The sequence below is a fragment of the Chlorocebus sabaeus genome, chromosome 13 (assembly GCF_047675955.1).
Source record: "Chlorocebus sabaeus isolate Y175 chromosome 13, mChlSab1.0.hap1, whole genome shotgun sequence".
Taxonomy (NCBI): Eukaryota; Metazoa; Chordata; class Mammalia; order Primates; family Cercopithecidae; genus Chlorocebus; species Chlorocebus sabaeus.
This window is the reverse complement of record NC_132916.1, coordinates 18,282,317-18,309,733: the sequence shown is the minus strand read 5'-3', so window position 1 is coordinate 18,309,733 and position 27,417 is coordinate 18,282,317. Positions and strand designations below refer to the sequence as shown.

At 36.4% G+C, this 27,417-nt stretch overlaps 1 protein-coding gene across 15 annotated transcripts in view; it reads right to left on the bottom strand.

Annotated features, from left to right (window-relative positions):
• Positions 1 to 27,417, bottom strand: part of SYNE1 (spectrin repeat containing nuclear envelope protein 1) — a 527,413-nt gene that overhangs the window by 308,633 nt on the left and 191,363 nt on the right. For all 15 annotated transcript variants that reach the window (XM_008007617.3, XM_073022337.1, XM_073022331.1 and 12 more), the window contains 14 exons: positions 25,609 to 25,767; positions 25,187 to 25,395; positions 24,102 to 24,210; positions 22,048 to 22,212; positions 18,956 to 19,123; positions 16,891 to 17,061; positions 15,949 to 16,089; positions 10,704 to 10,864; positions 8,565 to 8,715; positions 5,227 to 5,454; positions 4,732 to 4,830; positions 2,877 to 3,064; positions 2,364 to 2,487; positions 45 to 211 (listed from right to left, as the gene is read on the bottom strand). In XM_008007617.3, coding sequence (XP_008005808.3) covers positions 45 to 211; positions 2,364 to 2,487; positions 2,877 to 3,064; positions 4,732 to 4,830; positions 5,227 to 5,454; positions 8,565 to 8,715; positions 10,704 to 10,864; positions 15,949 to 16,089; positions 16,891 to 17,061; positions 18,956 to 19,123; positions 22,048 to 22,212; positions 24,102 to 24,210; positions 25,187 to 25,395; positions 25,609 to 25,767 — 2,240 coding nt within the window. The remainder of the gene's footprint in view (positions 1 to 44; positions 212 to 2,363; positions 2,488 to 2,876; positions 3,065 to 4,731; positions 4,831 to 5,226; positions 5,455 to 8,564; positions 8,716 to 10,703; positions 10,865 to 15,948; positions 16,090 to 16,890; positions 17,062 to 18,955; positions 19,124 to 22,047; positions 22,213 to 24,101; positions 24,211 to 25,186; positions 25,396 to 25,608; positions 25,768 to 27,417) is intronic.

Genomic DNA, 27,417 nt, shown 5'->3' with positions numbered 1-27,417 from the left:
TTAAAAAATGAACAATATTAGAAGATTTATCTTTTAGAACCAACCTTTTGTCAATTATCTGTGGTAAATCTCTCCATCTCTCATCCAACTGCTCCAAATGTAGTTTAACCATTTTCACATCATCTTTGGAGGCTATTGAGAACAATGATTCCTTCAATTGCAAAAGTTTGCTATAGAATGAGGCCTGGGATACAACTTCATTTTGCAGTGCCTGAAAAATACAAGACATTACAGATCTCATCCCAACAGGACTGAAAAGTAAGGACCATGTGACACAGGGGACTGTTGTCCAAAGGATTTGCATTCTTGCGAAATGTAAGTCATCGGGGCCAGGCTGAAGAGAGTTTTTATTACTTGATTTAGAAACGGATCCACTTAACCGTTAATGGAATTTGGTTCATCCACTTCACCTTTAATGGAATTTGGTTCCATTCCATTAAAGGTGAAGTGGATTCATTTCTAAATCAAGTAATACAATGCCACTAAAACCTGAATAAGTTTTCTGGAGTCTGAGTTATAAGTTAGGCAAATCTAGAAGCTGTAGAATTTCTTTCACGACTAAGAGACTGAGTAGGCAAAGAGAATCAAAGAAAAATTATTGCTGGAGAGACTCAGTGCATGGCTAACAATAAGAGAGATGCAATTCTAGCCTGGGACATATTCTCCCTCTCTATTCAGAAGACTAGATTAGGCCAAACTGGAGAACTTAGGGGCTCTTCATTTTACTTTTAAGCAACAGAACTCCTTCATTTTAAAACATAATCAGGTAATGAATCTCTTAGGTGCTGTGAGGTGCATAAAAGTTGTGGCTCCTACCTAACAAGAGATAAAATATAAACATTCCAATAGATAGGTAATAATAATAAAAAAGATGTTAAGCAAAATGATAGGTATGGCACAGCAGACAGTAAGTAGATGCTTGTCAAAATGCTCTCCTTCCCTTCCTAGTGAGGCCACATATGTGATACAAGCAAGATGGCTAAAGGGATTACAGGAAGGAGTACACAGGCTATGGATGACAAGTAAGATCATAAAGCAGAACTGCAACTTACGCTGGGTACAAAGCAAAGAAACAGCACAGGATGCAGAGCCAGGAGGTGGGAATGCACAAGTCAGGTCCAGCCCACGAGGCAAGGCCACCTTACTTGATGCAATGTCAGGATGCAGGAGTAACAGAGTCTGCAGTCCTCTCAGTCATATGGCACTCAGTTTCCACGTGGAGATGTGCAGCAACAGTTTTACATGCCCACTTAGACTTGTGTCAATCTCCTCATTTATAAGGAAAAGACCTGTGATATCCCCTCTGGGAACACCCCGTGTGTGTTTGAAAGAAGACAGGAACCAGATTGTAGATCAGGATTGCCTTTTATGCTCAGGGCAGGAAACAGTCATTACAGGTTTCTGAGAAGGGACTTTGTGGAAGATGAGTGCAGACATCAGTGTTTAATAAACCAGACAGGCAGAAGAATCAGAAGAATGGAGTACCCCCCAAGTCAAGGAAGGAGAACATTTAAAGGTGGGGCAACAGATTCTGATGTTACAGACACTGGTGACAGAGTTTTCAGAGATGCAATTACAAAAGGCAAAAGAGTGTAGCTTCCTCCTAAACGTCTTATAATAGTTGATGGGAGGAGTTTGGAGTATAAATCTGTAATAAAATAAATCTCTTTTGAGAAGCAATTTTGACTGTTGACTTTTCCAGCATAGACAGCATCCTTTGAGGCAAGTTATTAATCTCTAGAAATCAGTAACATTGCCTTTAGCTTCAATTATACTCAAAGATTTTCTTTCTTTTAGTTTAAATAATCGACTTCCTCAAGTATGAAATAAACTTTGTCATTGTGCTTATTACCTACATTTGTGCTCATTCATTTTTTTCTGTCTTCCATGAGAATAATCATTACCGCAACTTCTTTCTACGTTCTATTACTTATTTCTTTAAAAGAACACCCTTTATTGCCCAAAATTCATATAATTACAAGAGTAGAGAGATTATACCTATTTCCAGCCTCAGAAATTGTGAACTGATAGCCAACCTCTTTCATCTATGTTCCTACCCAACCTTTCCTCAACTCCTTTGCCAAATCATGTTATTCAGATGCCAGACATTACATTACAGGAATTTCTAACACATCACGGAAATTGATCATCACAAAGTTCTCATTGTCAGTTTCTCTCCCTTTCAGGTCATGGTTGCTTCTTCTTTTTGGAACACCCTGATGTCAAATGATGCTTCAGGAATCACAAAACAAAAGCAAGAAGGGAGATACACGTTTATTTATTTCATTATTTTATTTTTTTAAATAATGTAACTGTAACAAAAAGCATTTTATTTGTCCTTCCTCATACTTCCTTGAACTTGCCTGTATTAATTGAAGTTCACCTTCCACTTTGACTCTGTCTGCAGAAATATCCATTTCTGGAGAACTGGCTATAGCTTCACCCCGCTCTAACCAGGTCAAAAAGGATGATAGTTCTTTCTCTAGCCTAAAGGAAGCAGAGAACAGAAACAAATTCATTGAAAATTGTCATACTAGGAGATTAAACCTTTCTGAAGTTGGAGGGTCCAACACAAACCATAGTAAATACAGTCTCAGTTATCTCAGTCTTAGATGTGTCAGCACAAAAATCACTCCGTTCATTTTCATGTGAGTCCCTGCATTCACGTTTATATTGGATAATATGTAAAGATCCATATACATCCTCTCCACTCTCGGGAATCTTTGCCTTATAACAAAGATCAAGAGTTTCCTACAGTAGACCCACAAGTTCATGTGTTTTGCATGTGGGATAATTATTCCCCATCACATATAGAACTGCTAATCTAGAATTTCCTATCTAATAGTGGCAGCAACTCAAGGAAAAATGCTGCTCACCTCTGCCAGTGGGCCAGCAGATTCTCCAGCGCAGTCTGTCTCTCCTTCGCCCTCCGTAGGGTGTCCTCATATTGGTGCTGTAGAGCCGCAGCCTCCTGAACACAGGAGTCTCTGTTCACAACCTTCCTGGCACTGGCTGAGAAGGTGGTGATCAGGCTGCTCAGTGACTCCAGGGCCTGGCAGAGATCCTAAGAAGAGTGTGAGAAGAATACAATTAAAGCAAAAGAGCCAACAAGGCCTGCATCTTTCTTTGACACCCATCATTGCAAAATGTTTTCTCTCAGTCATAATAGACAAGAATGGTACTAGGAATGGGTACAAATATACAGTTGATAGAAGAAATAAGACTTAGTGTTCAATACATTAGTAGGGGACTATAGCTAGAAAATAGTTTGACTGTTTCTTGCATAAATAAAACACAAATATTTTAGGTGATGAAGATCCCAATTCCACTGATTTTACTTTTACAAATTATATGAATGTATTAAATTATCACATGTGCACTCCCCAAAACACATAAAAGTTAAATATATTTTTAAAAGGTCTGTGCCCATTATTTGCAGCAAGACATAGTGAAAATGAGGAGAAAGTGACTTCATAAATACAGAAATCAAAAATAAAAATGGAGACACTTCTCCAAACAAGAATGCGCTGCTATTTATCTGAAAACTTTCAACTTTCCCTTAACAATTTAGATAACTTGTGAAGATTATTAGTGACTTTATGCTAGATATGTATTTAAAAACTATTCTTAACTCATGAAACCCACATGTAACATGCTATAATCGCTACAAAAAATACATATAAAAAGTTATGGCTGAAGAAGCTGCTATCTCAATAGTAATAATAATAATAATAATAGCTACACAGTGCCTCAAAACGTGGCAGGCCCTGCATTACCTGCTTCCCATGCATTGACTCATTCCATCTTCCTGAGAACCCTAAGAGGTATGTTTTTTCATTACCTTCATTTTACAGATTAGAAAATCAAGACACAGAAAAACAACTTGCTTTAGGAAATCTAAATATCGGAAAAATAGAATATTAGCCTCTTCGGTCCTCCATTATTAACTTAGTGGTCTATAAAAATAATTTCATCACACTGAACTCTCCTACTTTTCCTCATTTTTTGTGTAAAGAAATTACAAATAAGTAACACAGAAGTGTATTCGCATTATAAATATTTAAACAATGGAAATCTCACTCCCCCTTCCAGAAGTGCCTTTGTCAATGGTTTGTTTTCTATTACGTACACCTTTACAAATGTTTGCACACATGAACGTGCAATAGGAATCATATTCATATTTTTGCTTATTAATTAACATATGGTAGTATTTCTTTGTGCATAATTCTCCCCTTTTGTTCTTCCCCCTAAATTCTGCGAGAGCCATCTGTTTGTTGCCTCGCAGTAGATTCACAATGATGAGAAAAGCCATTTGTTGGAAACTGGTCAGTGAGGATATATCCCTTAAACATCTGAGTACAGTGGGTTAAAATCTGAAGACAGCTATACATATATATTTTTTCCTTGCACACATACTTTTTTATAATGCTGGCAAGAGGTAACAGGGTTTATTAAAGCTAAGCTCTAAAAATGTTACTCATTCTAATTAAAAGAGAGAAATATATTTGAAGTGAATACTCCTTTAATATGCATCTTTAATGAAAATTTATTCACATCCTCACCTGTCTTGTATTATATAGAGTGAATACGTTAAATCTATATACTTACTCAACTCATATAAACATTTTTCCAATTTCAATTCTCTTAAAAAGTTTACTGTATTTTCTTTTCAAGTGGGAATTGTCAAATTTTAAGTTGGTAAATAGTAGAAATGTTGAAGCATACTCTTACCATATGTTCTTGAAGAACTTTGTATGTTTCTGTAGCTGAAGAACATATTTTAATTGGAACAGCAAGTTTATCTTCAAATTCAGACACAGATTGCTGGATCTAAAACATGGGTGCAATATAAAAATAACAGTGGGAAAAACACATAGCCAGGCAAAAAAATGTTACTGAGAAAATGGCATATCTACCTTTTATGGATAACTTTTAATGTAATTGTAAAATACATGCATTCTTTAAACATCTAAAATCAATGTGCCTCCTTATTTGAAAGGAAAATAACTGTCTTAATGACTAACTGAACACAATGTGTAACATTCTCACATGCCACTAAAAAAGGTGCCATATAAATAATCATAAATTTACTCATCATTGACACCTTGGTAGATGATTGACAAAGTATGTCTTTTGCTTATTCCACTATTTGTAAAGTATTTATTGCATTTACCACAAATACAATGTGAAATATGTAAACTTAAGTATAGGTGAACCAATTCTTACCTTTCTAAGGTTCTCTTCAAACTTTTGCTGCTGAGATAAATGTCCCAGGATTGTTCCTTCCAGACACTGTGCGTGCTCTCGAAGCTCTTCCCAGTATCTTCTTATTTGTGTCAACTTGGCTTTAATTCGAGCAGATTCTCCAGTGGTAACAAATTGAGCAAAAGACTGCGCTTCTTCTTCTAATCCTACAATGCTGCTAAGCTTACTTTCTATTTCCTGAATTGTGACCTAATAGTTAAAACAAGAAAAATGACAATGTAGGCTGAGCAAGCTTGCCTTCCTGAAATGATACAATTATCTGCAAAGAGGGAATGTTTCCTTAACTGATATTTGAAGACTTGGATGGTTAGAGCGCAGCTATGAGCAAACACCATGTGCTTGGGGAGATGAGACATGCCGAAAATGTCTGCAAAATACAGCGATTGGGGTTGGGGGTGTGCTTGCTGGATACAGAATAAGGAGAAATAGCTACTCTTGCTTGCAGTGAAGTAAGCAAGGAGATGTCTCTGGGACACTTACAGTATCTCTGAAGGTACAGAGAATTATCTGTTTATGTTATAAATCAGGCGTTTTAATTAACTGAGCTGGGGAAGCATTGTGTTTCAGTAACCCATTAGAATGCTAAATATTGACATTCATTTATTTTTCTAAAATGTAGTTGAGTATTTTATATGTTACTAAAAGGTTTAATAACTGCACACCTACCTAAAAGCAATTTTCCTTTTTCAAACTTGTCATCTGTTCTTGATGCCAGTGGTTTCCAAAGCTAGAATGCATTAGGACCATCTGGTCCCTATTCTCCGGGATTCAGACTTACTAAGTCTAAGGTGGGGCTCAAGAATTTTCATTTCTAACAAATCCCCAGGGGATGCTGAGGCGGCTGATTGAGGGACTTCATTGCTATGTACTTGACAGGGAAAAGCCCACATACTGTCATTTCAATTTATTTCAACTGGGGGAAGAAAGGACATTTTACATCTTAGCCAACACCTGAAAAATACTGATAACTATTAAGGAAATGTGTGCATGTGCACATGTGTTTATGTGTGTCTGTGGAGTGTCTCTCACAAACATAGAAGCTTGTTTGTATATAAGAAGATGAAAATTATTTCTCTGAGAAAAAGCGCCAAATTATTCAATCAAAATACATAAAAAATTCAGCCAAGTCTCAGTTTCAGATAATTTAAATAGAAAATACTATTACCCTAGAGAAAAATAAAGTTTTGACTTCTGTCTAGATGAGACACCATACTCAGAAATAATTTCTGCCTAGCTGAGACAATCAGAAATAATTTACATAAGATTAAATGTTGGATATGCATCACTTATTTTTATTTTTCATATGAATGAATGAAGTGGTGTATCTCAAATAATGTTATTTGAGCATTAATACAGGCTTTCTTCATTTTGCTGTTTTTTAAGATTATATTTTTTAGAAAAATTAATCATAAATTTAAAAATATAGGTTGTCTATAAAGCACTAATAATTGTTCTAGTTGCTTGTAACACATCGGTGAAACAAACTTACTTAAGAACAGAGCTCTTAGTTATTAGAGTAATACTTGCCACCAACAAATTCATATATACAAATCACTCAATCATATTGTTGGATTGCGGTAAAAATAAATCCATCCAAGAGAAGAAGATGGAAGATGAACCCAGCATATGTTCTTATCATGTATCAATTATAAGTTAGGAATAAGACATCAGTCATTTGAAATGGCATGTAATAATGAACAAAAATGGGCTTAGTGTATTTATCTTCCAACAAGGCAAATGCTTCATTACTTTTAATCCTAAGATCGTTTTAAAGGGAAAACCTATTACAAGTGTTACTATATTTTAAACATTTCCTATAACGTAGTCTTCTGTTTGGAAATAAAACATGAACCTAATAGACCAATTTCCACAGGACAGTGTATTCCACTGTAACTTTGCTTATTTCTAGCAAATATCTTTTCCCTGGTGTTCATATTCACTTGCACTTTTTAGATAGTTTAAAAAGTGCCTTATTGGATGTATTGAAATGTATTTCTAGTCTGATAAAATAAAAATAGACGAGTGAATACATATTTTAAGAAAATATGTAATCTTTTTTTCTGGAGAATAACAAAGAGATGACATTAGATAGTTGATATATTCCAGAAGTTCTGGAGCAATGGTGGAAATGATAGTAAATGAGTTATAGAAAGAATAAATATGCTGAAAAATGTGTGTTAATTTTCAAAAGGGGACATTTTTGAGACAAAACTATTTAAATGTGTTATTCTTTTTTCTTGGAATTTGGTGAAAATGATTAAATAACAACTTTTAAAAACTATTTGAACAATTAAAAATATTTAATGAATATTCTTCCATGGCCTCACATCTATTTTTCCTGGTATACCAAAGAAGACATAGCAGACTGTGTATATGACACTCCACGTATGCTTGATTGCTAAAGATGTGTGAGAAGCAAGAATGATCTGCACAGTGGGTAATCTTATCTGAGCAACATTGCACCCTCCCACCCTCCACATGGTAATGACTTGTTCTGAGTCACAGTGTGAAATGTTCCCTCACCTTGGTATTTATTTCACTATATTTAATTGAATGAAATAGAGGAGGGTTTTCCCATTCCAAAAAAAAAAAAAAAAAAAAAAAAAAGGCTGAGGTAGAAAAAGTGGCTGAATTTTGAAAATGTGTGGTATAAAATTGTACCAAAGAAAGAGAAATAAACACTCCAAGCTCATTTCTTTAAGCCCGTTTTTCTTCTTGAATTGTCTGAATGAAGTGGTCAATGATAATCTATCCACCTGGTCATTTTAGAGCTGGGAGAGCTAAGGAATCAGAGGACCTCTGTCCATGCCCCAAGGTCATACATGAAAACACAACCATGGAGTAGAATTGCTTCACTTAAGAAAGATGCTTTTCAAACCCCTCCTTGTGACTGGTGCGGGTAAGTACCACTAATCCTTGAGCTAGACATTGGGGGATTTTAGAGTTGTACAGGATGAATACATTTCATGTTGTATAACGAATCGGCAGAGCATTCTATTGAGCTTAATTCAAAATCAAGGAAAAGAATTAATGTAACCATAAAAATATTTTAATGATATTTCACACAATGTTAACTTTGAATGCACAAGTCTGACAATGTTAATACATAATTCCAACTGTAAAGTGTTGCCCAGTATCAATTCAGACCTCTTAGTTTGGTAATCTGTGTGAATTGAATTTTGATAGCTCACATTGCAATGAAAGTCTTTTCCTGGGACCGAACAGCATTTGATGAAATGTAAGAAAGTAGTTCTTAAAAGCTAGACATGGATTATAAATATAACGTGTGAGCAGGTCACCTTAATTTGGCTGATTTGCATGTCCATGGCAGATGACGAAGTTTCCAAGGCATTGAGCTCTTTTTCTTTCTCAGTTATCCAGACGGACAGAGTCTCAAAATTACTGCCAAAATGATCCCACTTGGTTTTCACCATTTCCATGGTTTTAATACTAAAATTAACCAAATTAAGTAAATAAAACTCAGTATTTTAATAGAGAACAACAACATATTTTCCTTGAAATCACTAGGTGAAAAGATAATGAAGACATTTGTGACCATTTCAAAGTTGAAACTGTTCGAGCTAAAATAAAAAATGGCACATTTGTTCTCAGTAGTTGATCAGGTTTTCCTATCTTCTCTGAGAATGAACATTTAATGAGGCGGTATCTATACTTTGAGTGAAACTGCACTTTGAACAAAATATTGCTGGGTTCAAAGGGGTTTGAATCCAGGTATAATCTAATTAAACTCTGCATGTGACCAGATGTTGCCAGGACTTATTTTTATAAACTACGCCAGAGGATATTTCAGTGTACACAGCTTTTCAATAGTCCTATTTCCGAAGACATGTTCTTCTTACACTTAAAGGAGAGACACTGCAGTGATGTTTTATATGGAAAGACCTTTATAAACTGCATCTTATCAACTGAGACAGAGTTCGTGATCTCAATCCCATGCTGCTGGGCAAGAACTGTTTCTATTATCAGAGCTAATCCTAGGATGTATAATCTTTGTGATTTCAGCCATTTTCATAAATGTCTTATGGTCTTGATTCCAAAAGACGTTTATAAATTCTTATACATGAGCACCCTAACTACTTTTACACAACTTAGGTTTTATTTGTATCAAATCTAGTGAACAAAATTTCAACTATAGATTTCTAATTTGTATTAGCTATGTATGTATAACTAGGTGACTGGCTTTCAGTTTAGAAAAAGACTAAGAAACTAACAGTATATAATTGAACTGGTAAGTCCTTGGGTTAAAAACAAAAAGTGAAAGAATGTTCCTGTTTACCAAAAGGCACTTGAAGACATCAAGAAAAATACAATGGCATTATAGATTGTCAAGTTAAATAATATTGCAGTCTCAAATTTATACCCTGGATGTGCCTAATGCTGTCAGCAGTACAGGTAATGCAAGCTGTGCTATATCGCAACTTTTTAAATTAAATAAAGGTTAAAATGGCTATTCTTAATAGAAGTAGCTTCCTTTCAAATCAACTCTAAGTTTTCCATAACCTGACAGAGAATATTTAATGTAATATAAAGTCCTCAAAATTTCAAGTCATAATTTGTTTTAAATAAAATATGTATCAAATTTTAAAGTTTAGGCAAATGTAAAATGTTAATTTTAAGCTATTAATAGTATTAAAAACACATTTTACATTTTAAAATCCACCTTAGAAATGATGGCCTGTCTCTTAATAATAATATGCTATTGTGTATCTTTGATTTGCCACTAAATTACATTAAAAATAGAAATGTTTAGCCATATTATTTTGAATGATATCGGCTGTATCCTCATATATTTTTCCCCTCCAAACTTTTTTGTATATATTGTGTATATAACAGGATATCAATAAGCCAAGCAGTTATTTCTTTTCAGATAAACAAACAGTAAAAGTTTAAAAATAAAATTGATTTTTAAAGTTAATTTCTGGGAAGAGCATATAAGTCAGGATAACTTGAATACTGAGGCACTGTAAACAAGCTCCAGGAGCTTCTTCAGGTTGGAGACATATGGTCTGTGTGATGCGTATTTAGACCTGGAATCTACACTAACAAAGTATCTCCTTTTCACTCTAACTGGTGACAGCAGAATAATATAGTAAAAAAATTATTTTAAATATTAGTTCTTTTTCAAGATTCCCTCTACAATGTACAAAGGCCACAGAATAGAATAGATATGGCTTTCTCATGAACATGATCAGTTTAAGAAGCAAAACCCACATCCTTTATGTTTTTGGGGCTCTGTTAGAGATGTTGGTTTCTGCATTAGTGATACTTTCTTTTGAACTGTGAGTTGTTTCCTCAAAACATGCTGAAATACACAGACACTTTGAGATTTGAAAAGAATGTTTTGAATACAAGGTACAGGAAAGATTGTATGAAACTTTATCTCAGAGAAGAAAGTTTAGGACTTGTCAATCACATACTCTTCTTCAAGCGTGTCTTCTAATTTTTTGACTTGTTCTTTGATTGACTTGGCCTGCTGTTGAAGCAGCTGCTTATTTTGGGGCCCAAGTGGTATCTCTGAAGCTTCCTTTACAAGGTTCTCAGCCTGGACTGCAATATTTTCTGTCCGTTTAGAGAACTCCTAGAAAAGATATTATGATCATTAGGTAGGCACTTTATATTATCTATCTCTGCCCTCAAATAAAGTGCACATGTTGCATACAGAACAGATGGGTGGATGAAGAGATAGATTCATACATGTATGGATCTTTTATTCTCAACAATACAGCTGACTTATTTCCATATGGCCAAAAGAGACACTTTGCTGACACTTTTTTATTTTATTTTATTTCATTTTTTTGAGATAGGGTCTTGCTCTTCTGCCCACACTGGAATGCAGTGGTGCAATCATGGCTCACTGCAGCTTCCAATTCCTGGGCTCATATGATTTTCCTACCTCAGCCTCCCGAGTAGCTGGGACCACAGGCAGGCACTACCGCACCTGACTAATTTTCTGATTTTTGTAGAGATGAGGTCTCACTATGTTGCCCAGGCTGATCTTGAACTCCTGGGCTCAAGTGATCCTCCAGTTTTGACCTCCCAAAACGCTGGGATCACAGGTGGGTGCCACCATGCCTGGTTAACTTTTTAATTTTATATACACAACCAGCTGTTTACCTTCACAGTTATCCAGTAATACTCACAAAAATTGTTTCTCCTTTGTTTTCTGGTTTTGTCTCATTGTTTAGAATTCTTAGATCCATTATAATAATTAATTTATTCACAAATATGTTTACTTATTACAGGCCGGTTCACAAAATCAATAGTGATTGATCATAGAGATAACAGATTTCTAGGCGAATGAACAGAAATGTTTATTTATTAAATATAATATCTTACTCAAAACAGACTATCAATGGTCTTTGGCCAGACATGATGGCTCACGCCTTTAACTCCAGCATTTTTGGAGGCTGAGGCAGGAGGATCACTTGAGGCCACGAGTTTGAGACTAGCCTTGGCAAAATGGCAAGACCTCCATCTCTAGGGGAAAAAAACAAGTGACCAGACATGATGGTACACGCCTGTAGTCCTGGCTACTCAGGAGGCTGAGGTGAGAGGAGATAGAGGCTGCAGTGAGCAGGCATAATGGCACCACTACATTCTAACCCAAGCAACAGAGCAAGACTTTGTCTCAAAAAAAAAAAAAAAAAAAAGAGAGAGAGAGAGAGACAGAGAGAGAGAGAGAAAGTAGCCAAGCCATTTTGTTAACTAGTTCTCTGAAAAGAGCTATAATCTAATCTTAGTGCTGTTAAATCTTATCACATACACGTATATCACATGATGGAAAGAAAATTTAAGTTGTGAATCCGTCAAGCCTGGGCTAGAATGCAGGATCACTAGTTGTTTGACTTTGGTGAATTATTTTCAGGCTCTTTCATGTAAAATGCAGATGATAATGCTTTTCTTAGAAGGTTACTGTTAGCATTCTACTAGCAATCTCACTTTTAAAGTGCCTAACACTCTGGGAGATACTGATCATTGGTTTTGGCAGATACTGATTATTGTTTTTTACGTCTCTCATACAAACTTGAGGACAAAATGATTTATTAAGCCCATATACTTATTTTCAATCATACTGAACTATTTTAATTGGAAAGTTGATTTAGTATGTATGTGGCTGGTAAATATTAGATGTTACTTGAATTTTGTCAAGTAAATATATTGAATACTGAATTAGAAAAGGTAAACACAGTAATAACCTCAGTGAAGAAAACGTACTTGGTATCTCACTTCTTCTCATGTAAGAGAATCTCATAGGAGGTTTAAATTTTGATCAACTCCCTTCTCCTAAATGAATAATGTAGAAATACAAGTATTTTTCCGAAGTCAGCTTTTCAGTAAGAGCATCTCCTAGAATTATTACATAATACCATATAATATAGAGTTACTAAATAATACTATTATATCTTCATGTTTAAAAGACTTAATGTTCTCATAGAAATATCGTGAGTTCAGCCAACAAATATCAGTGTTGGCCGAGATTGTGCCACTGCACTCCAGTCTAGGTGAAAGAGTGAGACTCTGTCTCAAAACAGAAAAAGAAAAAATCAATGATACTTCACAGAACTACGCTGCAATTTAAAAGAATAAAAATGAATGAGTACAGCTTCCTTATGGCAAAGAGATTTATAGTACAATAAAATATGGTAGTTGCTAATGTCACAACATTAAATTCTTTGGTTAAAAGCACTCACTGTTACTATATGTGACAGTCATTGTAGATTCAATTGTGAAGATTACAAATCATCACATGATCTCTTAGAATCCCGTGAATATAACCAGAAGTGAAAAATAAAGTGGTTTTTTTTTCTGCTAGTGTTTCTCAGAACCCAGGAAAAACATGGAAAAAAAATAATGTTTGAAAATGCTTATATACATTCAATTTTAGAGCTTTTTGTGTGAGCTATGTATGGAAAAAGCGTAATGCAGAGAAATCAAAAGAGCAGTATGATGTTGACAAAAAAGAAAATTAAACAAAACCAGAATAACATTGTAAGGCCTTATCTCTAACTTCTTAGAAAACATATGAGTGGCAGCAGGATGCATCAGGTACAAATTGATTCACATTAGATTGATCTGGGATGAAACCTAGGCTCTGACCTTCACTAGCTGAGTGACCTTTGGCCACATCTCTCTGAATTTTCCTTTCTTCATCAGTAAAGCCATACCTTATTTTCAAGATTAAACATGATATTGCTATGAACCCTCTATCACACACGCCAGCACACAGAGGACACTCAAGTCCCTTAGCATAACCATTCCTTAGCACAACTACTCAAGGGCTATCAACTTGAATAAAGGTTTGCAGTAACAAAGCAAAGTGAGCAAAGAACTAGAGGAGAACAATGATTCTAGATTGGCAGTGAGCATAGGCAATTAGTAAAATGGCTCTGTTTTTTGAATGAAAAAATAAAGTAGTAACTAAAGGTGTGGGCTCTGGATGAAGACCTTTTGGATTGAAATCCCAACCTCACCATTTAGTGATCCACAGATCTTGAGTGAGTTCATCACCAACTTCGTGCCATGTGTGTCCTTCTTCATATAACATGATTGAAAATGATACCTATTTCTTAGGATTGTTTTGAGGATTAAAGGCGATGATAAACATCAAATGATTAAATTGGCATATTGTATGTGTTTGATAAATGTTACCTTATATTATGACATCAATCCCAAAGTACGGAAGGTCATGGACAAAGGAGAATTTGAATAACAAGACTAAAAAGATGCCATTTGTTTCAATCTACAGGTACTTGAACTGATCCAAAGCGATTAGTGCAAATGGAATCATAGGGGGTCAGAAACTCTGGATGGAACGTGGGCAGAAACATTTAGGAAATTAACCCAATAAATATATTTGTATTTATAAAAGGCACCTGATATGTTTTCAATATATGAAATAATTTATTTATTTTAAAAATAGAGATGGGGTATTGCTGTATTGACCAGGCTGGTCTCAACTCCTGGCCTCAAGCAATTCTCCCATCTCAGCCTCCCAAAGTGCCAGGATTACAGGCCTGAGCCATCGTACCTGGCCAAATAATTTAAATTAAAAATTAAAATAATGTTCTACTTAAATGGCTGATGAATATTGTATAGACTTGAAAGAGTCTGTGGTCTTAGAAAACTTCAAACTCCTCAGTAAGTTTTTAGGAGAAACAAAAAATTAGCAGTATGGGAGAGAGTGAAGCCTTTTGCAGGTAAGAAAACAGAAACACAAAGGTTTTCTTGCTAAAGCCTAGGGAAGGGTGAGCGCAAGGCTCTTCTTTCTAAGACACTGGTTAACTCGTTTCTCTACTAATTCAGTCTTTCTATAAACCCCAAAGAGGCACCACAGCAACTTCAAGGGGCTGTGCCTGTACAACTCTAAATGCTTGGTTCAAAGTGATTGGTCTGCTTAAGAGCGTCCAAGGTGTTTGAGCTTGCCGGGCTGGGTTCACCAAGTACACCTACTAAATACTACTGTTTGATGCCCCATTGGAGTCTTAAAATCGCTATCTTCAAAATGAAGTTGGTCATCTTTTCCCACGAACAGCTGCTCCTTCACATTTCCCATCTCACTTTCATTATCTCCGTCAGACTCAAAACCTGAGGTATCAACATTTTCGTCACTCACTCTGTCTGGTTAGTTTCCCTATCTTCCTGTGAACTCCACATCTTTTGTATCTGTTTCTGTGTATCACCTGCCACCCCACCATCCTTATTTATGCCCATATTAACTCCCATATGCCTATACGCAAAAACTTTCTAAATGGATCCCATGACCCCAGTCTTTCACACTTTCAGTCACTTTTCTACACATGCCTAAAAATTTATCCAAAACCCAGCTCTGATCGTGTGGCTTTTTAAGCCTTCAACAAGTCTGGCTCCATGCTGCCTAGAGAGTAATGCTTTAGGTCTTCAAGACTCTGAAATATGGGCCAAATTTCCTTTACAAATTCATTGCCCATTGTTCTATTTTACAACACAGAATTCCTATTCAGAACACTTGTATGCCCTACGCCATTCCAACTTCCAAAGAATGTCTGTATTTTGCTCCAAATTCTACTAAGTTTTACCTGCTCTTTAAGGTTCAGTTAAAAAATATCATTGCCTCCACATTTTTTTTTTTTTTCTTTTTTTTTTGAGATGGACTCTCACTCTGTTGCCAGGCTGGAGTGCAGTGGCGCCATCTCGGCTCACTGCAACCTCCGCTTCCCGGGTTCAAGTGATTCTCCTGCTTCAGCCTCCCGAGTAGCTGGGACTACAGGTGTGTGTCACCATGCCTAGCTAATTTTTGTATTTTTAGTAGAGGTGGGGTTTCACCATGTTGGCCAGGGTGGTCTCAATCTCTTGACCTCATGATCCACCCTCCTCAGCCTCTCAAAGTGCTGGGATTACAGGCGAGAGCCACCACACCTGGCCTGCCTCCAGATTTTAAAAACTCTATACACATCTATTAGGGAACTAACATTTTCCAATTTGATAAAATGTTTGTTTTTCTTCTTGATGTTTAATCCTACTTATGTTTTCATTCTCCAATATGTTGAAAGAATGGGTCATCAATAAATAGTAAGTATTGATTAAATTAACAGTAACGATTATAGTAATAACAGAGGAGAAATAATTTTGTTTTGTGTTGCTTTGTTTTTTCTCAATATTGAGTACCAAGGAGCCATAATATACCTTTGTTTGTTCCAATTCTGAAGATAAACTTTCCAAACTGCTAAAACTTAAGAAGCGTTCATGACTGGAACCTGTTTGAAAAAGGTATCTTACTACTGTTTCTTTGTTTGTTTCAAATCGCTCCCATTTTCTTAATGTGACCTAAATTTGAAAAAATAAACAACAATAGGGTTACAAATGTCACAAAATACTATCACATGCTCATTCGTTTGCAAAACTGTCAACTTTCAGCGAATTCTCAATTTTCACACAGTCACAATGAATAGAGATGATTCTAGCATCTTCTGTAAGAATTCCTTTTCTCTATGCCAATGTTTTTGTCTACAAAAAGAGAAGACACATGGACTCAGATGATTTCCGAGTTTTTTATAATTTGTAAAGTCTTAGAAATGTAAAGATATTACTTAAAATGTAGATAAGTAACCAAAAAAAAAAAAAAAGGCCTCTCAATCTGTCTCAAACAAGAAAGGAAGCACAGGAGAAGGTAGGGAGAGGGACGAGGAGATGAAGAGAGAGAATTGAGCAGTTGGTAAAAACTCAAAAACATTTTTAAAGGTAATGTGTCAGCATCCCAATAAAGCATAAAGGTGGCATAAACGTGTGGCTGCATGGCTTCCTGGAAAAGTGAAATGGTATGATCATATTTCTGGATTCAGACAAGTGTGGATGAAATCCTGGCTTTATTATTGATCAGGGCTGTGTGATACAGCAGCAAGTCCTCAAACTCTTTCTTCTTAAGCATCCACACTTGCAAAATGTGCTAATTCCAATATCCATCTCTAAGGCTGATGTGATGATTAAAAGATGATTCATGTACAGAATTTAACACAGGGCTGAAACATCAGAGGCAGTAACAAAGGTTCGCCTTGCAGTTATGAGGCACAACAGGAAGTGAACACTGCCCAGTCTCTGTTTAAATGGCCCCTGACTTCCGGCTCCTACCTGGATGCGGCGCTCCTGCCTCTCCCGGCTTCGCTCCAGGCCGTCCAGGGTGCTCTCCAGCTTCCGCAGCTCCTCACGGCCTCGGTCAGGCAACCCTCCTTCTCCCTGCTGCGCCTGCGCGATCTGCTGCTGCACATCTCTCTTCTTTGCTGAGATCCGCTTTGTCTTTTGCTAGAAGCATTTATTCAACAGATGGATAAAATTGTGCTCTCTAAACAGCTAAGTAGGGACATCAACACCCACACTTAACAGAAGTACAGAAAGGTGGGCCCGAAATGTATTTTACAGCTAAGATTAACAGTTGAAATGGTAGTCGGATGCTATATTAGTCAAAGATGAACATTGTTTATAAATATTGTATGTTTTTAATGGTAAACAGCATAAATAATTTGGCTTTAGTGTTTTGTGTGCAGATTTGGAGAACATTTAGCATTTTGTGCAATACTGCAGGAAGAGTCTGGCAAAACAATTCATTTGACATGATTCTTCTTAAACAATTATTTTCTGCTTAAAAACATGAAGTCCCAACTCCAATTTTAAAAAATCATTTATTTTATTAAAAAGCAAATATTAAGAGATTTATGGCCAGGGGCAGTGCAGTGGCTCACACCTGTAATCCTAGCACTTTGGGAGGTCAAAGCTGGAGGATTATTTGGGGCCAAAAGGTTGGAACAGTCTGGGCAACATAGCGAGACCCTGTTTCTACAAAAAAATTAAAAAATTAGCCAAGTGTGGTGGTGCATGCCTGTGATACCAGTAACTTGGGAGGCTCAGGTGGGAGGGTCACTTGAACCCAGGAGTTCAAGGCTGCAGTGAACTATGATTGTGCCACAACACTCCAGTCTGTGTGGCAGAGTGAGATGCTGTCTCCAAAAATAAATGAATAAATATGTATTTCCTCAGTATATTCAGAAGGGTTAATTTGCTGAGATTTTGTGGGGGGGGGAAATTGTCTTAAAGTAAACTTTTTATTGAAGTATAATCTTCAAATAGAATAGTACACAAATCTCAGATATGCAGCTTACAAATTTTCACAAAGTAAATGCACCCATATAAAAAGTACCTGGCCCAAGAAATATGAGAAGAGTTTTAAAAGTTTTAAAATATTAACATAAATATCTATAACCTTAAATTTATTGAACCTAAAGTAAAGGGAAACCCAAAAAACCATTTCACAATGATTGAGAACAATGTAACACCAAATATTAACTTTTTATACCTAGCCTTTTTATAATTATTAAGTAAATCTAGAAATCCTGAAGGCTGTTTTTACACATACTTTTAATGCAACTTCCATTTTTATATATTACAGAATACATGCATATATAATAATACACACAAATATATTATATAATTAGCTACTATTTTGCTACTGTGTACCAGGTTAGCTAGAATTTTTTCATTAAAATATTTTATTTGAATCAAATTTCCATTTATATTGCATTTAACAAGGTATATATTCCTTTTATGCAAACATTTTTTGATGTACACTACCAGACTATCAGAAATTAAGTTGATCAAAATAATTTTGTATTAATATATGTACCAGAATTTCTTTATTTCTAGCTCTAATCCTTTATAAGGATGTACACTCCAGGAAGGTCTAGTACTTCAAGTAAGTCATCATTTCTCAAACTAAAGTATATTCAACGTTGTAAGTTGAAGAGAAAGATTTTAACATAATGGCAAAAGAACAGTGATCTCAAATATGAAGCAACTGGTCCATCTATGCCTTTCCTCTCTGTTTTGAAAAGGAGAGTCTATTAAGTTTTGTGTAGTTTTTCATAGCTAAATCAATTTTCTCTCCACAGTATTCCTTGAACTTTTTGATGTCATCAAGTCACTCAGTCTGGAAAATTTATGTTGCAGAATATCCTGAAATGTTTAATATTTAACAGAGAAGAAAAACCTAGAAGTGCCAAATTCTTTTAACCATTCAACTGGTTCCTTCCCATGCCCTCCTTACCCACTCCCTCAAGCCAGTGGTTATATTCTTTATCTCTCTGGTTCTTTCAGTAGCAAATCAACTTTACATAATCTCGTTGGAAGAAAGAGGCATTTTTACCTGGTGATGAAGAAGTAACTGCTGTGCTTCAAACAGATTTTCAGTATCCAAGATCTTCTCAGCTTGTTCCTGGACTTCTTTAGAGCCAGAAATTAATTCTTCAAGAGAATTTTTGACTATTTCTTTGTACTGTACACAGTCCCCAAAATTGCTTACCATCTTTTCAACCTGCATTTTCATGAAAAAAAAAAAAAAACACATAAATCATATGCTACTTGTTGAAGTTTGTATAATTTTTTTGGTAAGGTATGATTGACAAATAAACATTGTATATATTAAAGGTATACTACATGACTGAAATGATTCTCCAAATCAGGCTAATTAGCCTATCATCTCACATATTTCTCTCTCTTTTTTTGTGTGTGTGTGAGAACACTTAAGGTCTACTCTCTTAGCGAGTTTCAAGTATGCAATAGGTAATATTAACTACAGTCACCACCAGTATATTAGACCCCAGAAATTTTTCATCTTAGAACTTGATGTTTGTACCCTTTGATCAAAACTCCCCCGTTGAAGATCATGTAATCTTACATATTTTAGGAGTGTGCATAAAGTCTACCTCAACGACTTGAAATATAAACACAGATCTTTAATTTTTATTCTTTCTCATATTACTTAGGTTTATTCCATTATTATTAAATTTCATAATCATTTATGGGGATTGCAGGCTTTATTTGATATGGTGCTCTGTGGCATATTAAAAACCCATTCAACATGGAAGGAAGGATAACAAAACAGCATATATTATATCTATATTGACTTCTAGGTCTGTTTAATTATAATTGCATGACTAAAACCTAATTATAAAAGTGCCTTACAAGAAAGTGAGTCCATATTATTTAAAGCAAATAGGAAAAGATTTGTAGAGTTGAAAAAGAGAATAAAAGAGTATTTGTTATAAATGTATTTCCAATATTCCTACATAAAAATAAATATAATTTACAATTTTGTAGTCATCTAATGGATTCTCTTCCTTATCATTTTCCTAAATTTTGAACTTTCTTTTCTGTCTAATTTCTGCTTCCTCTATTTCCATTTTACCAACATCCTTTGTTTTCAAAGCCTATCCTTTATCTTCACTAAGATCATCATTTTTACGTGTTATCACTTGTTTACCACAGAAATCTTCCAGGTTCTTCTTTTCTTATCCTATCTTTTTTCTTTGACTCTCTTCTGATCTAAGTTTTTCCAAGGAGAGCAATCTGTTCTCCAAAGAAGCAGCAATAAGAAAGTATGAAAACCACAAACTCCCAATTTCAGTATAAATCGAGCAAATCTTTTGAAATAATGACTCTTCACTGTATCTTGTGCATCCACCCACAGTCTTTTTTTTTCTTACACTGGACAATTGCAAACACATTGCATTCAACATTAATTTAAATACTAAATGAATTCTTATCAAAGGAAGGGGCTGAATGTGCCAAATCCATCCCTTCATACAAATCCATCTGTAAACAAAATGTGTTTTTCTCCATTCTTCTCTTTCTGCTTTCACTACGTTAAGTGACCAAGTAGCGGAAAGGGATATTAATATAAATTATACAGAAGTTTAAGGTAGATGAGTGTGTAAAAAATTAATGTCTGTGTGAACATTCATTAGAGATAGATTCCTGCTACAAGTCCTGGGGCAAAATCATGAGAGTACTTGGAAGATAAAGCAAATGGCCTTGGTAAATGTTAGGGAAAACTACTAACTTCTAACTTTAAAGGCAGCCAATTTTTATTTTTTTTTTAGTGGGACAAAATATACTACAAGCTTGTCTGTGAATAACTAAAACTATTTGTTTGATCTTGGCTCAAAGACCACCCTCATATACACTAACTTTTTAGAATGTTGTTTTTACTTTTCCTGTCACCAAAGGAGGGAAGGAAAGAGCAAAAGAGGCAACTGCCAAATTTTCACTAAAGTTATGGTTGTGGCAACTGACTAAATTTGACTGTTGCTTTGAAAGAAGGATAATCAAAGGATTGAAATAGATTATGTTCCAAAATTTGATTAATCATAGAACTATTTTCAATTTGTCAAAAACTCACGGGAAAACTCTAATTTATATATAAAAATTCTCACATAAAACTAAACTCATAAGCAGTTCAGAGTATTTTTGCCTTATGTAAATTCAGCACTAGAGTCTCAAGCATATTTAAATGGATTAAAAACATGACGGTTAACGGATGAACTGCTGGATGAGAAATCTCCATGGAGATTTTCAGATTTTCAGAAACAGACCTTTATGGTCATTTTGTTGTCATCCATTAGGCCATTTTTCCATGCAAGTTTATACTTAAATGATTTCAAGAAATACTGGTAAATATCTATTCTACATTACATTCTTATATTATCTTCCAAAGCACAAACTTAGATTTATACAAAAATCTGGTCAGTAAAAATATTTTTGCTGGTGGTGGAAGTGACCCTACTGGAAATGAAATAGATGGGTTTGTATATTTTAATCTATAAAGGAATATAGAAAAACATTAAAATGCATATCAAAACACTAGAAAGAGAATTTTACTGACCTGTTGATTAAACACTGAATATTTTATTATTACTAGGGACCAGTTAGTGAGCATTTACTGTGTTTCAGGAACTACACTACGTGCTTTACATACATTACTGCATTAATTCATGACGCTGCTTTTTAGAGTGAGTATTTTTAGCCCTGTTTTATAAATAAGGAAATCAAGACCTAGATGTTAAGTAAATTGAAGGTTACCTAGGAGGTAGGGTATCACATTTAAACTCTAACCCTGGATTTCTTTGAGCCTAAGCCTTATTCTTAGTCTCCATGACATATCTTAAGCTGACCATAAAATAACAGTGCTTTTCATAGGAGTAAAAAGTGTGGATTTGATAAGTTTTAAATTTCAGATCTAGGTCATGAAACTGAACTAACATTTCCAATAATGGCACAGACCAGACATCAAACATCCTCTTCATCTTTCCCAACAAGCTTCATATAAAAAAAGCAAAACAACTATTCTGTTTCAACTATGGTTTCTTTATAAAATTACTTGCTAAACTACCAGAAGAAAAGAACCTTCCAGATGCCTCACCCAGAACTGTCTGTTTAGAGTGTGAGTAAACGCTATACCTCTGACAGCAGCGTCACCAGAGCCTTGAAAGAGCTGGATAATTTTGCCAGTTCATCTCCTTGCTTTTGGGCTTGGTTCTCAGAAGAAACTTCTGTCAAAACTTTCAGCCTGGATTTCAGCCAGCTGAGGGTCTCGCCCCTTTTGGCAACACCATTTCTGATCTCCTGAAATGAGAGAACACTTTTGATGAACACAGTGCAATTGTGAAATCATAACTTTCCAGCAATAGAGGACTCAGCCTAAGAAGGTTTGCAGGTGGAGCAGAATAGAGTCAGACATCATTCAGCAATACAGTGCCTGCTTATTTTACTTTGTGTGCATATTTTTAACAAATGTCCACAAGTGCTTGAAAGAATACTGTTGTCTATACAAAAAAATCAGCTTCATAATTAGATTGGTTAGACACTTAGAGATATGTCCTTGATGATAAAAAAGATGATTCTAAAAATACTGTAGAAAAACATGAGACGCCACAATTGGCAACTATAACATACATACACTTTGTTATCTCACTTCCTGTGAGCTGGAAAGAAGATGGTATTTTGTGAAAAAAATAAGGAAAGTTCTTTTTTTCAATCAGCTGATTTCTTTTATTGCACACTCTACTTGTTGAATATTGTTATGGATGCCCTAAAGATTTATTTTAACTTCATTAACTTATATTTTCTGCTTAATTTTTATTAGCTTTTAGAAGCCAATATCCCATATAGCAAGAAGTATAAATGGGAGCACAGTTCTAATTTAGGAAGGGAGGCTTTATTGACAAGAAAATGCTAGAAAGACTCCAGGGTTTCAGACCTTGCAGGGCTGCTGACTGAGGGAGAGGTGACTGGAGCAGCCTGTCCTCCCTACAGCAGCTCTGGGGTGGCTTGGGAGCAGGGGTCTCCAACCAGGACCACTCCAGGGCTTTGCCAGGGCAAATGCGCACTGGACAGGAAACTGCTGGTTCCAGACCCCAGTGATGTCTTCACTCTAGGATGTGATTGTTTTTGTGTGTACGATGAAAGTAACCAGTAGCAAATGTCGATATCCTTCCACATGCATACTATGACATTGAGCACCACTAGCATTGTATAACTTAATTGAAAAATAAATGGGCTGGGGCAATGGCTCACACCTGTAATCCCAGCACTTTGGGAGGCCTAGCGGAGCCAATCGCTTGAGCCCAGGAGTTTGAGACTAGCCTGAGCAACATGGCAAAACCCTACCTCTACGAAAACTACAAACATTAGTCAGGCATGGTGGCATGTGACTATAGTCCCAGCTACTCAAGAGGCTGAGGTGGGAGGATTGCTTAAGCTCAGGAGGTTGAGGCTGAAGTGAGCTATGAAGGTGCCACTGCACTCCAAACTTGGGTGACAGAGACTCTGTCTCAAAAAAAAAAAAAAAAAACTCAAAGTACACGAACAGAAAGGAAATGTATTGTCCTCAACAGCAACTATGTGGCAACTATGTGACTTGCAAGCGTTAAAAATGTTGAAAGATGAAGACTTTTCACAATATTATGTGTCTAAGAGTGAGAGAGTGCCATTTACAGAATGCCAACTGTGTTTGAACCTGGGGCTCTGTGGCCCTGGTGGGGTTCCTCAGGCTGCACCCACACTCATAGAGGCTGAAATGAACCAATCCAGCTTAATGTCACATAGAAAGGATGCCTAGAGACCTTGCCCAGTTCCCTGATTTTTCTGTGACCTGCCTTTTGCATGGCTGAAAATGTATTGAATAAAAGCATACAGTGTTCTTGTTTTCCATGATGATTCTTAAATCTCCACTGGGTTATACGGCCATGCATGCAATTTTCCACTCAGGACTCCCCATTAGCTGAAGATGCATTTGTGGCACCACGGAGCATGACTAACTCTCAAAGCTACCAAAGATTCAATAGGAAAAAACTCTACAATGCTCCACAGTAATATGAAGAGATTTATTTTAAAGACAATTTTTAAGAATTTTTTTTTTCCAGAAAGAACAAAGGAGACAACCGTTAAATTCTCGAACACTATTTTTCCACTATGGGAAATTTTCCTCTAGCAAATAATGACCTTGAACTTACTTCAACGGCACGTTTAACCTCTCCATGGTTGGCAGTATCGATGGCCTCACCCTTGATCCCCTTTAATTGTGTCTCATTTGTAGATATCCAAGATGAGAACTCAGAGAATCTGAAATAACATTAGCACTTTCTTATTAAAGGGAGAACATACCAGAATGATTAGAATATGTTTTTTATTTTGAATTTATTCATGGAAATTTAACAATTAAGTGATTACCAAATTGATTAACACCTTTTCTGGAAACTGTTCTTTTAACATGAAGCTCATGTTGAAGGGCAGGGGTGACCACCTCTGTGCTCAGTTACTAGGGGCGGGGTAGTGGGGGAGTTCAGCTGAGGAAAAAGATGTGTTCTAGGGAATGAGTTCCTGGAAAGAAGGAAGGGACCACTTGAGGTCTGGCCTCGTGTGTCCCCACCAGAGTGAGACACAAACCTATAGAGGAAGAAGCCACCCTTTAGGGATATGAGGTGATATGGTTTAGCTGTGTTGCTACCCAAATCTCACCTTGAACTGTAGTTCTCATAATCCCCACATGTCATGAGAGGGACCTGGGGGGAGGTAATTGAATCATGGGGACAGTTACCCCCTGCTGCTGTTCTCAATAGTGAGTGCTCACAAGATCTGATGGTTTCACAGGGGGCTTTTCTCCCTTTTGCTCTGCACTTCCCCTTCCTGCCATCATGTGAAGAAGGACATGTTTGCTTCCCCTTCTGGCATGATTGTAAGTTTCATGAGACCTCCCCAGCCATGCTGATCTGTGAGTCACTTAAACCTCTTTTCTTTATAAATTACCCAGTCTCAGGCATGTCTTCATTAGTAGTGTGAGAAAGGACTAATACATAAGGATATTGGGGAGAAAGGGATTGGCCAACTTTGCCTCAAAGAGATAACATCTGGGTCACTTGGAAACAAAGTGCCTCACCCTGATTCTGACTAAAATCCATTCTTTTTATTAAATGAAGGATTTTTGTACAAGAATATGAGCAAGAAATATAAAATATGTTATTTCTTATTTTATCATGACCTCTGAACTAACAGAATGAAGTTTGACTACACTGCTCTCTGGAGACCATTCTGAGGCTACCTGTTAGTGTAGTCCTTCCACTTGTCTGGGTCTTCCATGAGCTTCCTGTAGGTGCTGTCAATGGCAGCTCGGAGCTCTTTGAGAGTCGCGTGACAGGTTCCAGGTGTGTCCCTTACTGGATCCCGGACTGGGAGTTTCACACAGAGTTCCTCGATGAGCTGTAACCTTTTCTCACAGAGATGATGAGGACCTTTGTCACTGAAGAAAACCTAATGTGTAATAAATGTTTGTATAATTCCTGTCAGAAGCCACACAGTACTTTTATTTTTTTCACAGAAAAACCAAAGGAAGATTCCCACGCAGACTACCAAGGTAGGGTAATTAAGCTATTTTTTTCAGATCCAAATCAAAATATTAGTAACATCCTTTATGGAACAATGTGACTTGACATTGCTATCCACATTGTGGTGTGGGAGACGTACCCTGTGCTCTTTAATTATCTTTTCACTGCCTTCCTGGGGCATCAGCTTGGTCTCTCGATCCAGCTCAGTTCTGCATTCTTCTACAGAGGCTAAGAACCTATTCTTCTCCACGTCAATCTTCAGATGAAGCAAATGATAAGGGGCTTCTCCTTGAAGATCCTACATTCCATAGGAAGATTCAGAAAATTAGGATGATGTTCCTGATTATGTATATTCCCAATTGAAGTGGCAAAAAAAAAAAAAAAAAAATCCGTAACATATTCCCTTTAGGGCCAGTGTGAATGAGTCACTACTTTCCACACCTGGTCTCTCTACTTTGTATTTTTCCAAGTACCAGGACCACAGCAAATCCTTTCAGCCTGCTGTGGGTTAGGTGTTTTCTTGGTGATTACTTGATTTAATTCTCACAGTAGCCCTGCATGGTACCTTTTCTTTTGGGGGGAGGGTGGTGGTGAGATGGAGTCTCTGTCGACCAGGCTGGAGTACAGTGGTAAGATCTTGGCTCACTGCAACCTCTGTATCCTGGGTTCAAGCAATTCTGTCTCAGCCTCCTGAGTAGCTGGGACTACAGAGAGCCCCACCACGCCCAGCCACTTTTTGTATATTTAGTTGAGACGGGGTTTCACCATTTTGGTCAGGCTGGTCTTGAACTCCTGACCGAGGTGACCCACCCACCTCAGCCTCCCAAAGTGCTGGGATTACAGGCGTGAGCCACCAAGTCTGGCCAGTCCTGCACAGTATTAATGTTCTTATTTTACAGATTATATCATTAAGTCTCAGGGGTAAGTACAAAAGCTAGGATTTTACCATAGATTTAAATCATACCCTCTCCCCTGTAGGTGTCCCTTTTGATTTTGTCAATGACCTTGTGAGGTAGGAGGGGCAGGTATTATACCTACTTCAAAAAGGAACAACATGAGGAAAGCTTATTAGTGAAAAAAAAGTTTTAAAAAGAAAAGAAAAAAAGAAAACTATAGTTCAGGCTGCTGACCACCTGGTATATTCTCTTTTCCTTAGATCATACCCCAAGAAACAAGCAAGCAAGCAAGCACTCAAACAATCCATAACATTTCATGTTCTTTTTCATTATAAACATAAGCTTCATCATTAACTTTAGTCCCATCATTAATTTTAACTAACTTCTATCCTATGGCGTTTTAAAGGATTACCTTTCAAAGAGAATACTAAGATGACTGATGAGAAAAAAGAGGTGGGCCTATGGAAAGTCCCACCTAGATTAAATCCTAGAGGGGTGTGTGTGTGTGTGTGTAATAAAATGCAATCTTCAGTTATAGTCTTTATTCTGTAACACATTTACAATATGATATACTTCAAATATATCTAACAAAGTTTGGATTTCTTTAACAATCCTTTTTTTTAATGAAAAACTTGAATTTTCAAATTTAGCAATTTAGCAAGTAAAGGGGTATTTCTTTAACTGTGTTTTTCTTGTGCACAGGGATAATTATTTAGCTTATACTACTGAGATTTTTAAAATACACAAAGTGAGGCAACCTGATGCAGAGAGTTTCAGCTGCCTATCTTCTGAACTCCAAAACTACTCCATATAACGCATGTGAAATATCACCTCAAGGTAGAACACACTCACCTATAGCTAGAGCTGTCTTCCTCCTGTCTACCTCAAGGCAGACAGTCTTGCATGGGTCTCCATTGTGCTGCAGCTACTTCCAGAATCGGACATGCAGTCGGAAGTTGGCCTCCACAGGACAGACCCAGCTCATCTCCCATGGTTCTTCCACAGCCCATGACACACAAGTCAGATGGATGCCCATGGGCCCCCATGTCCCC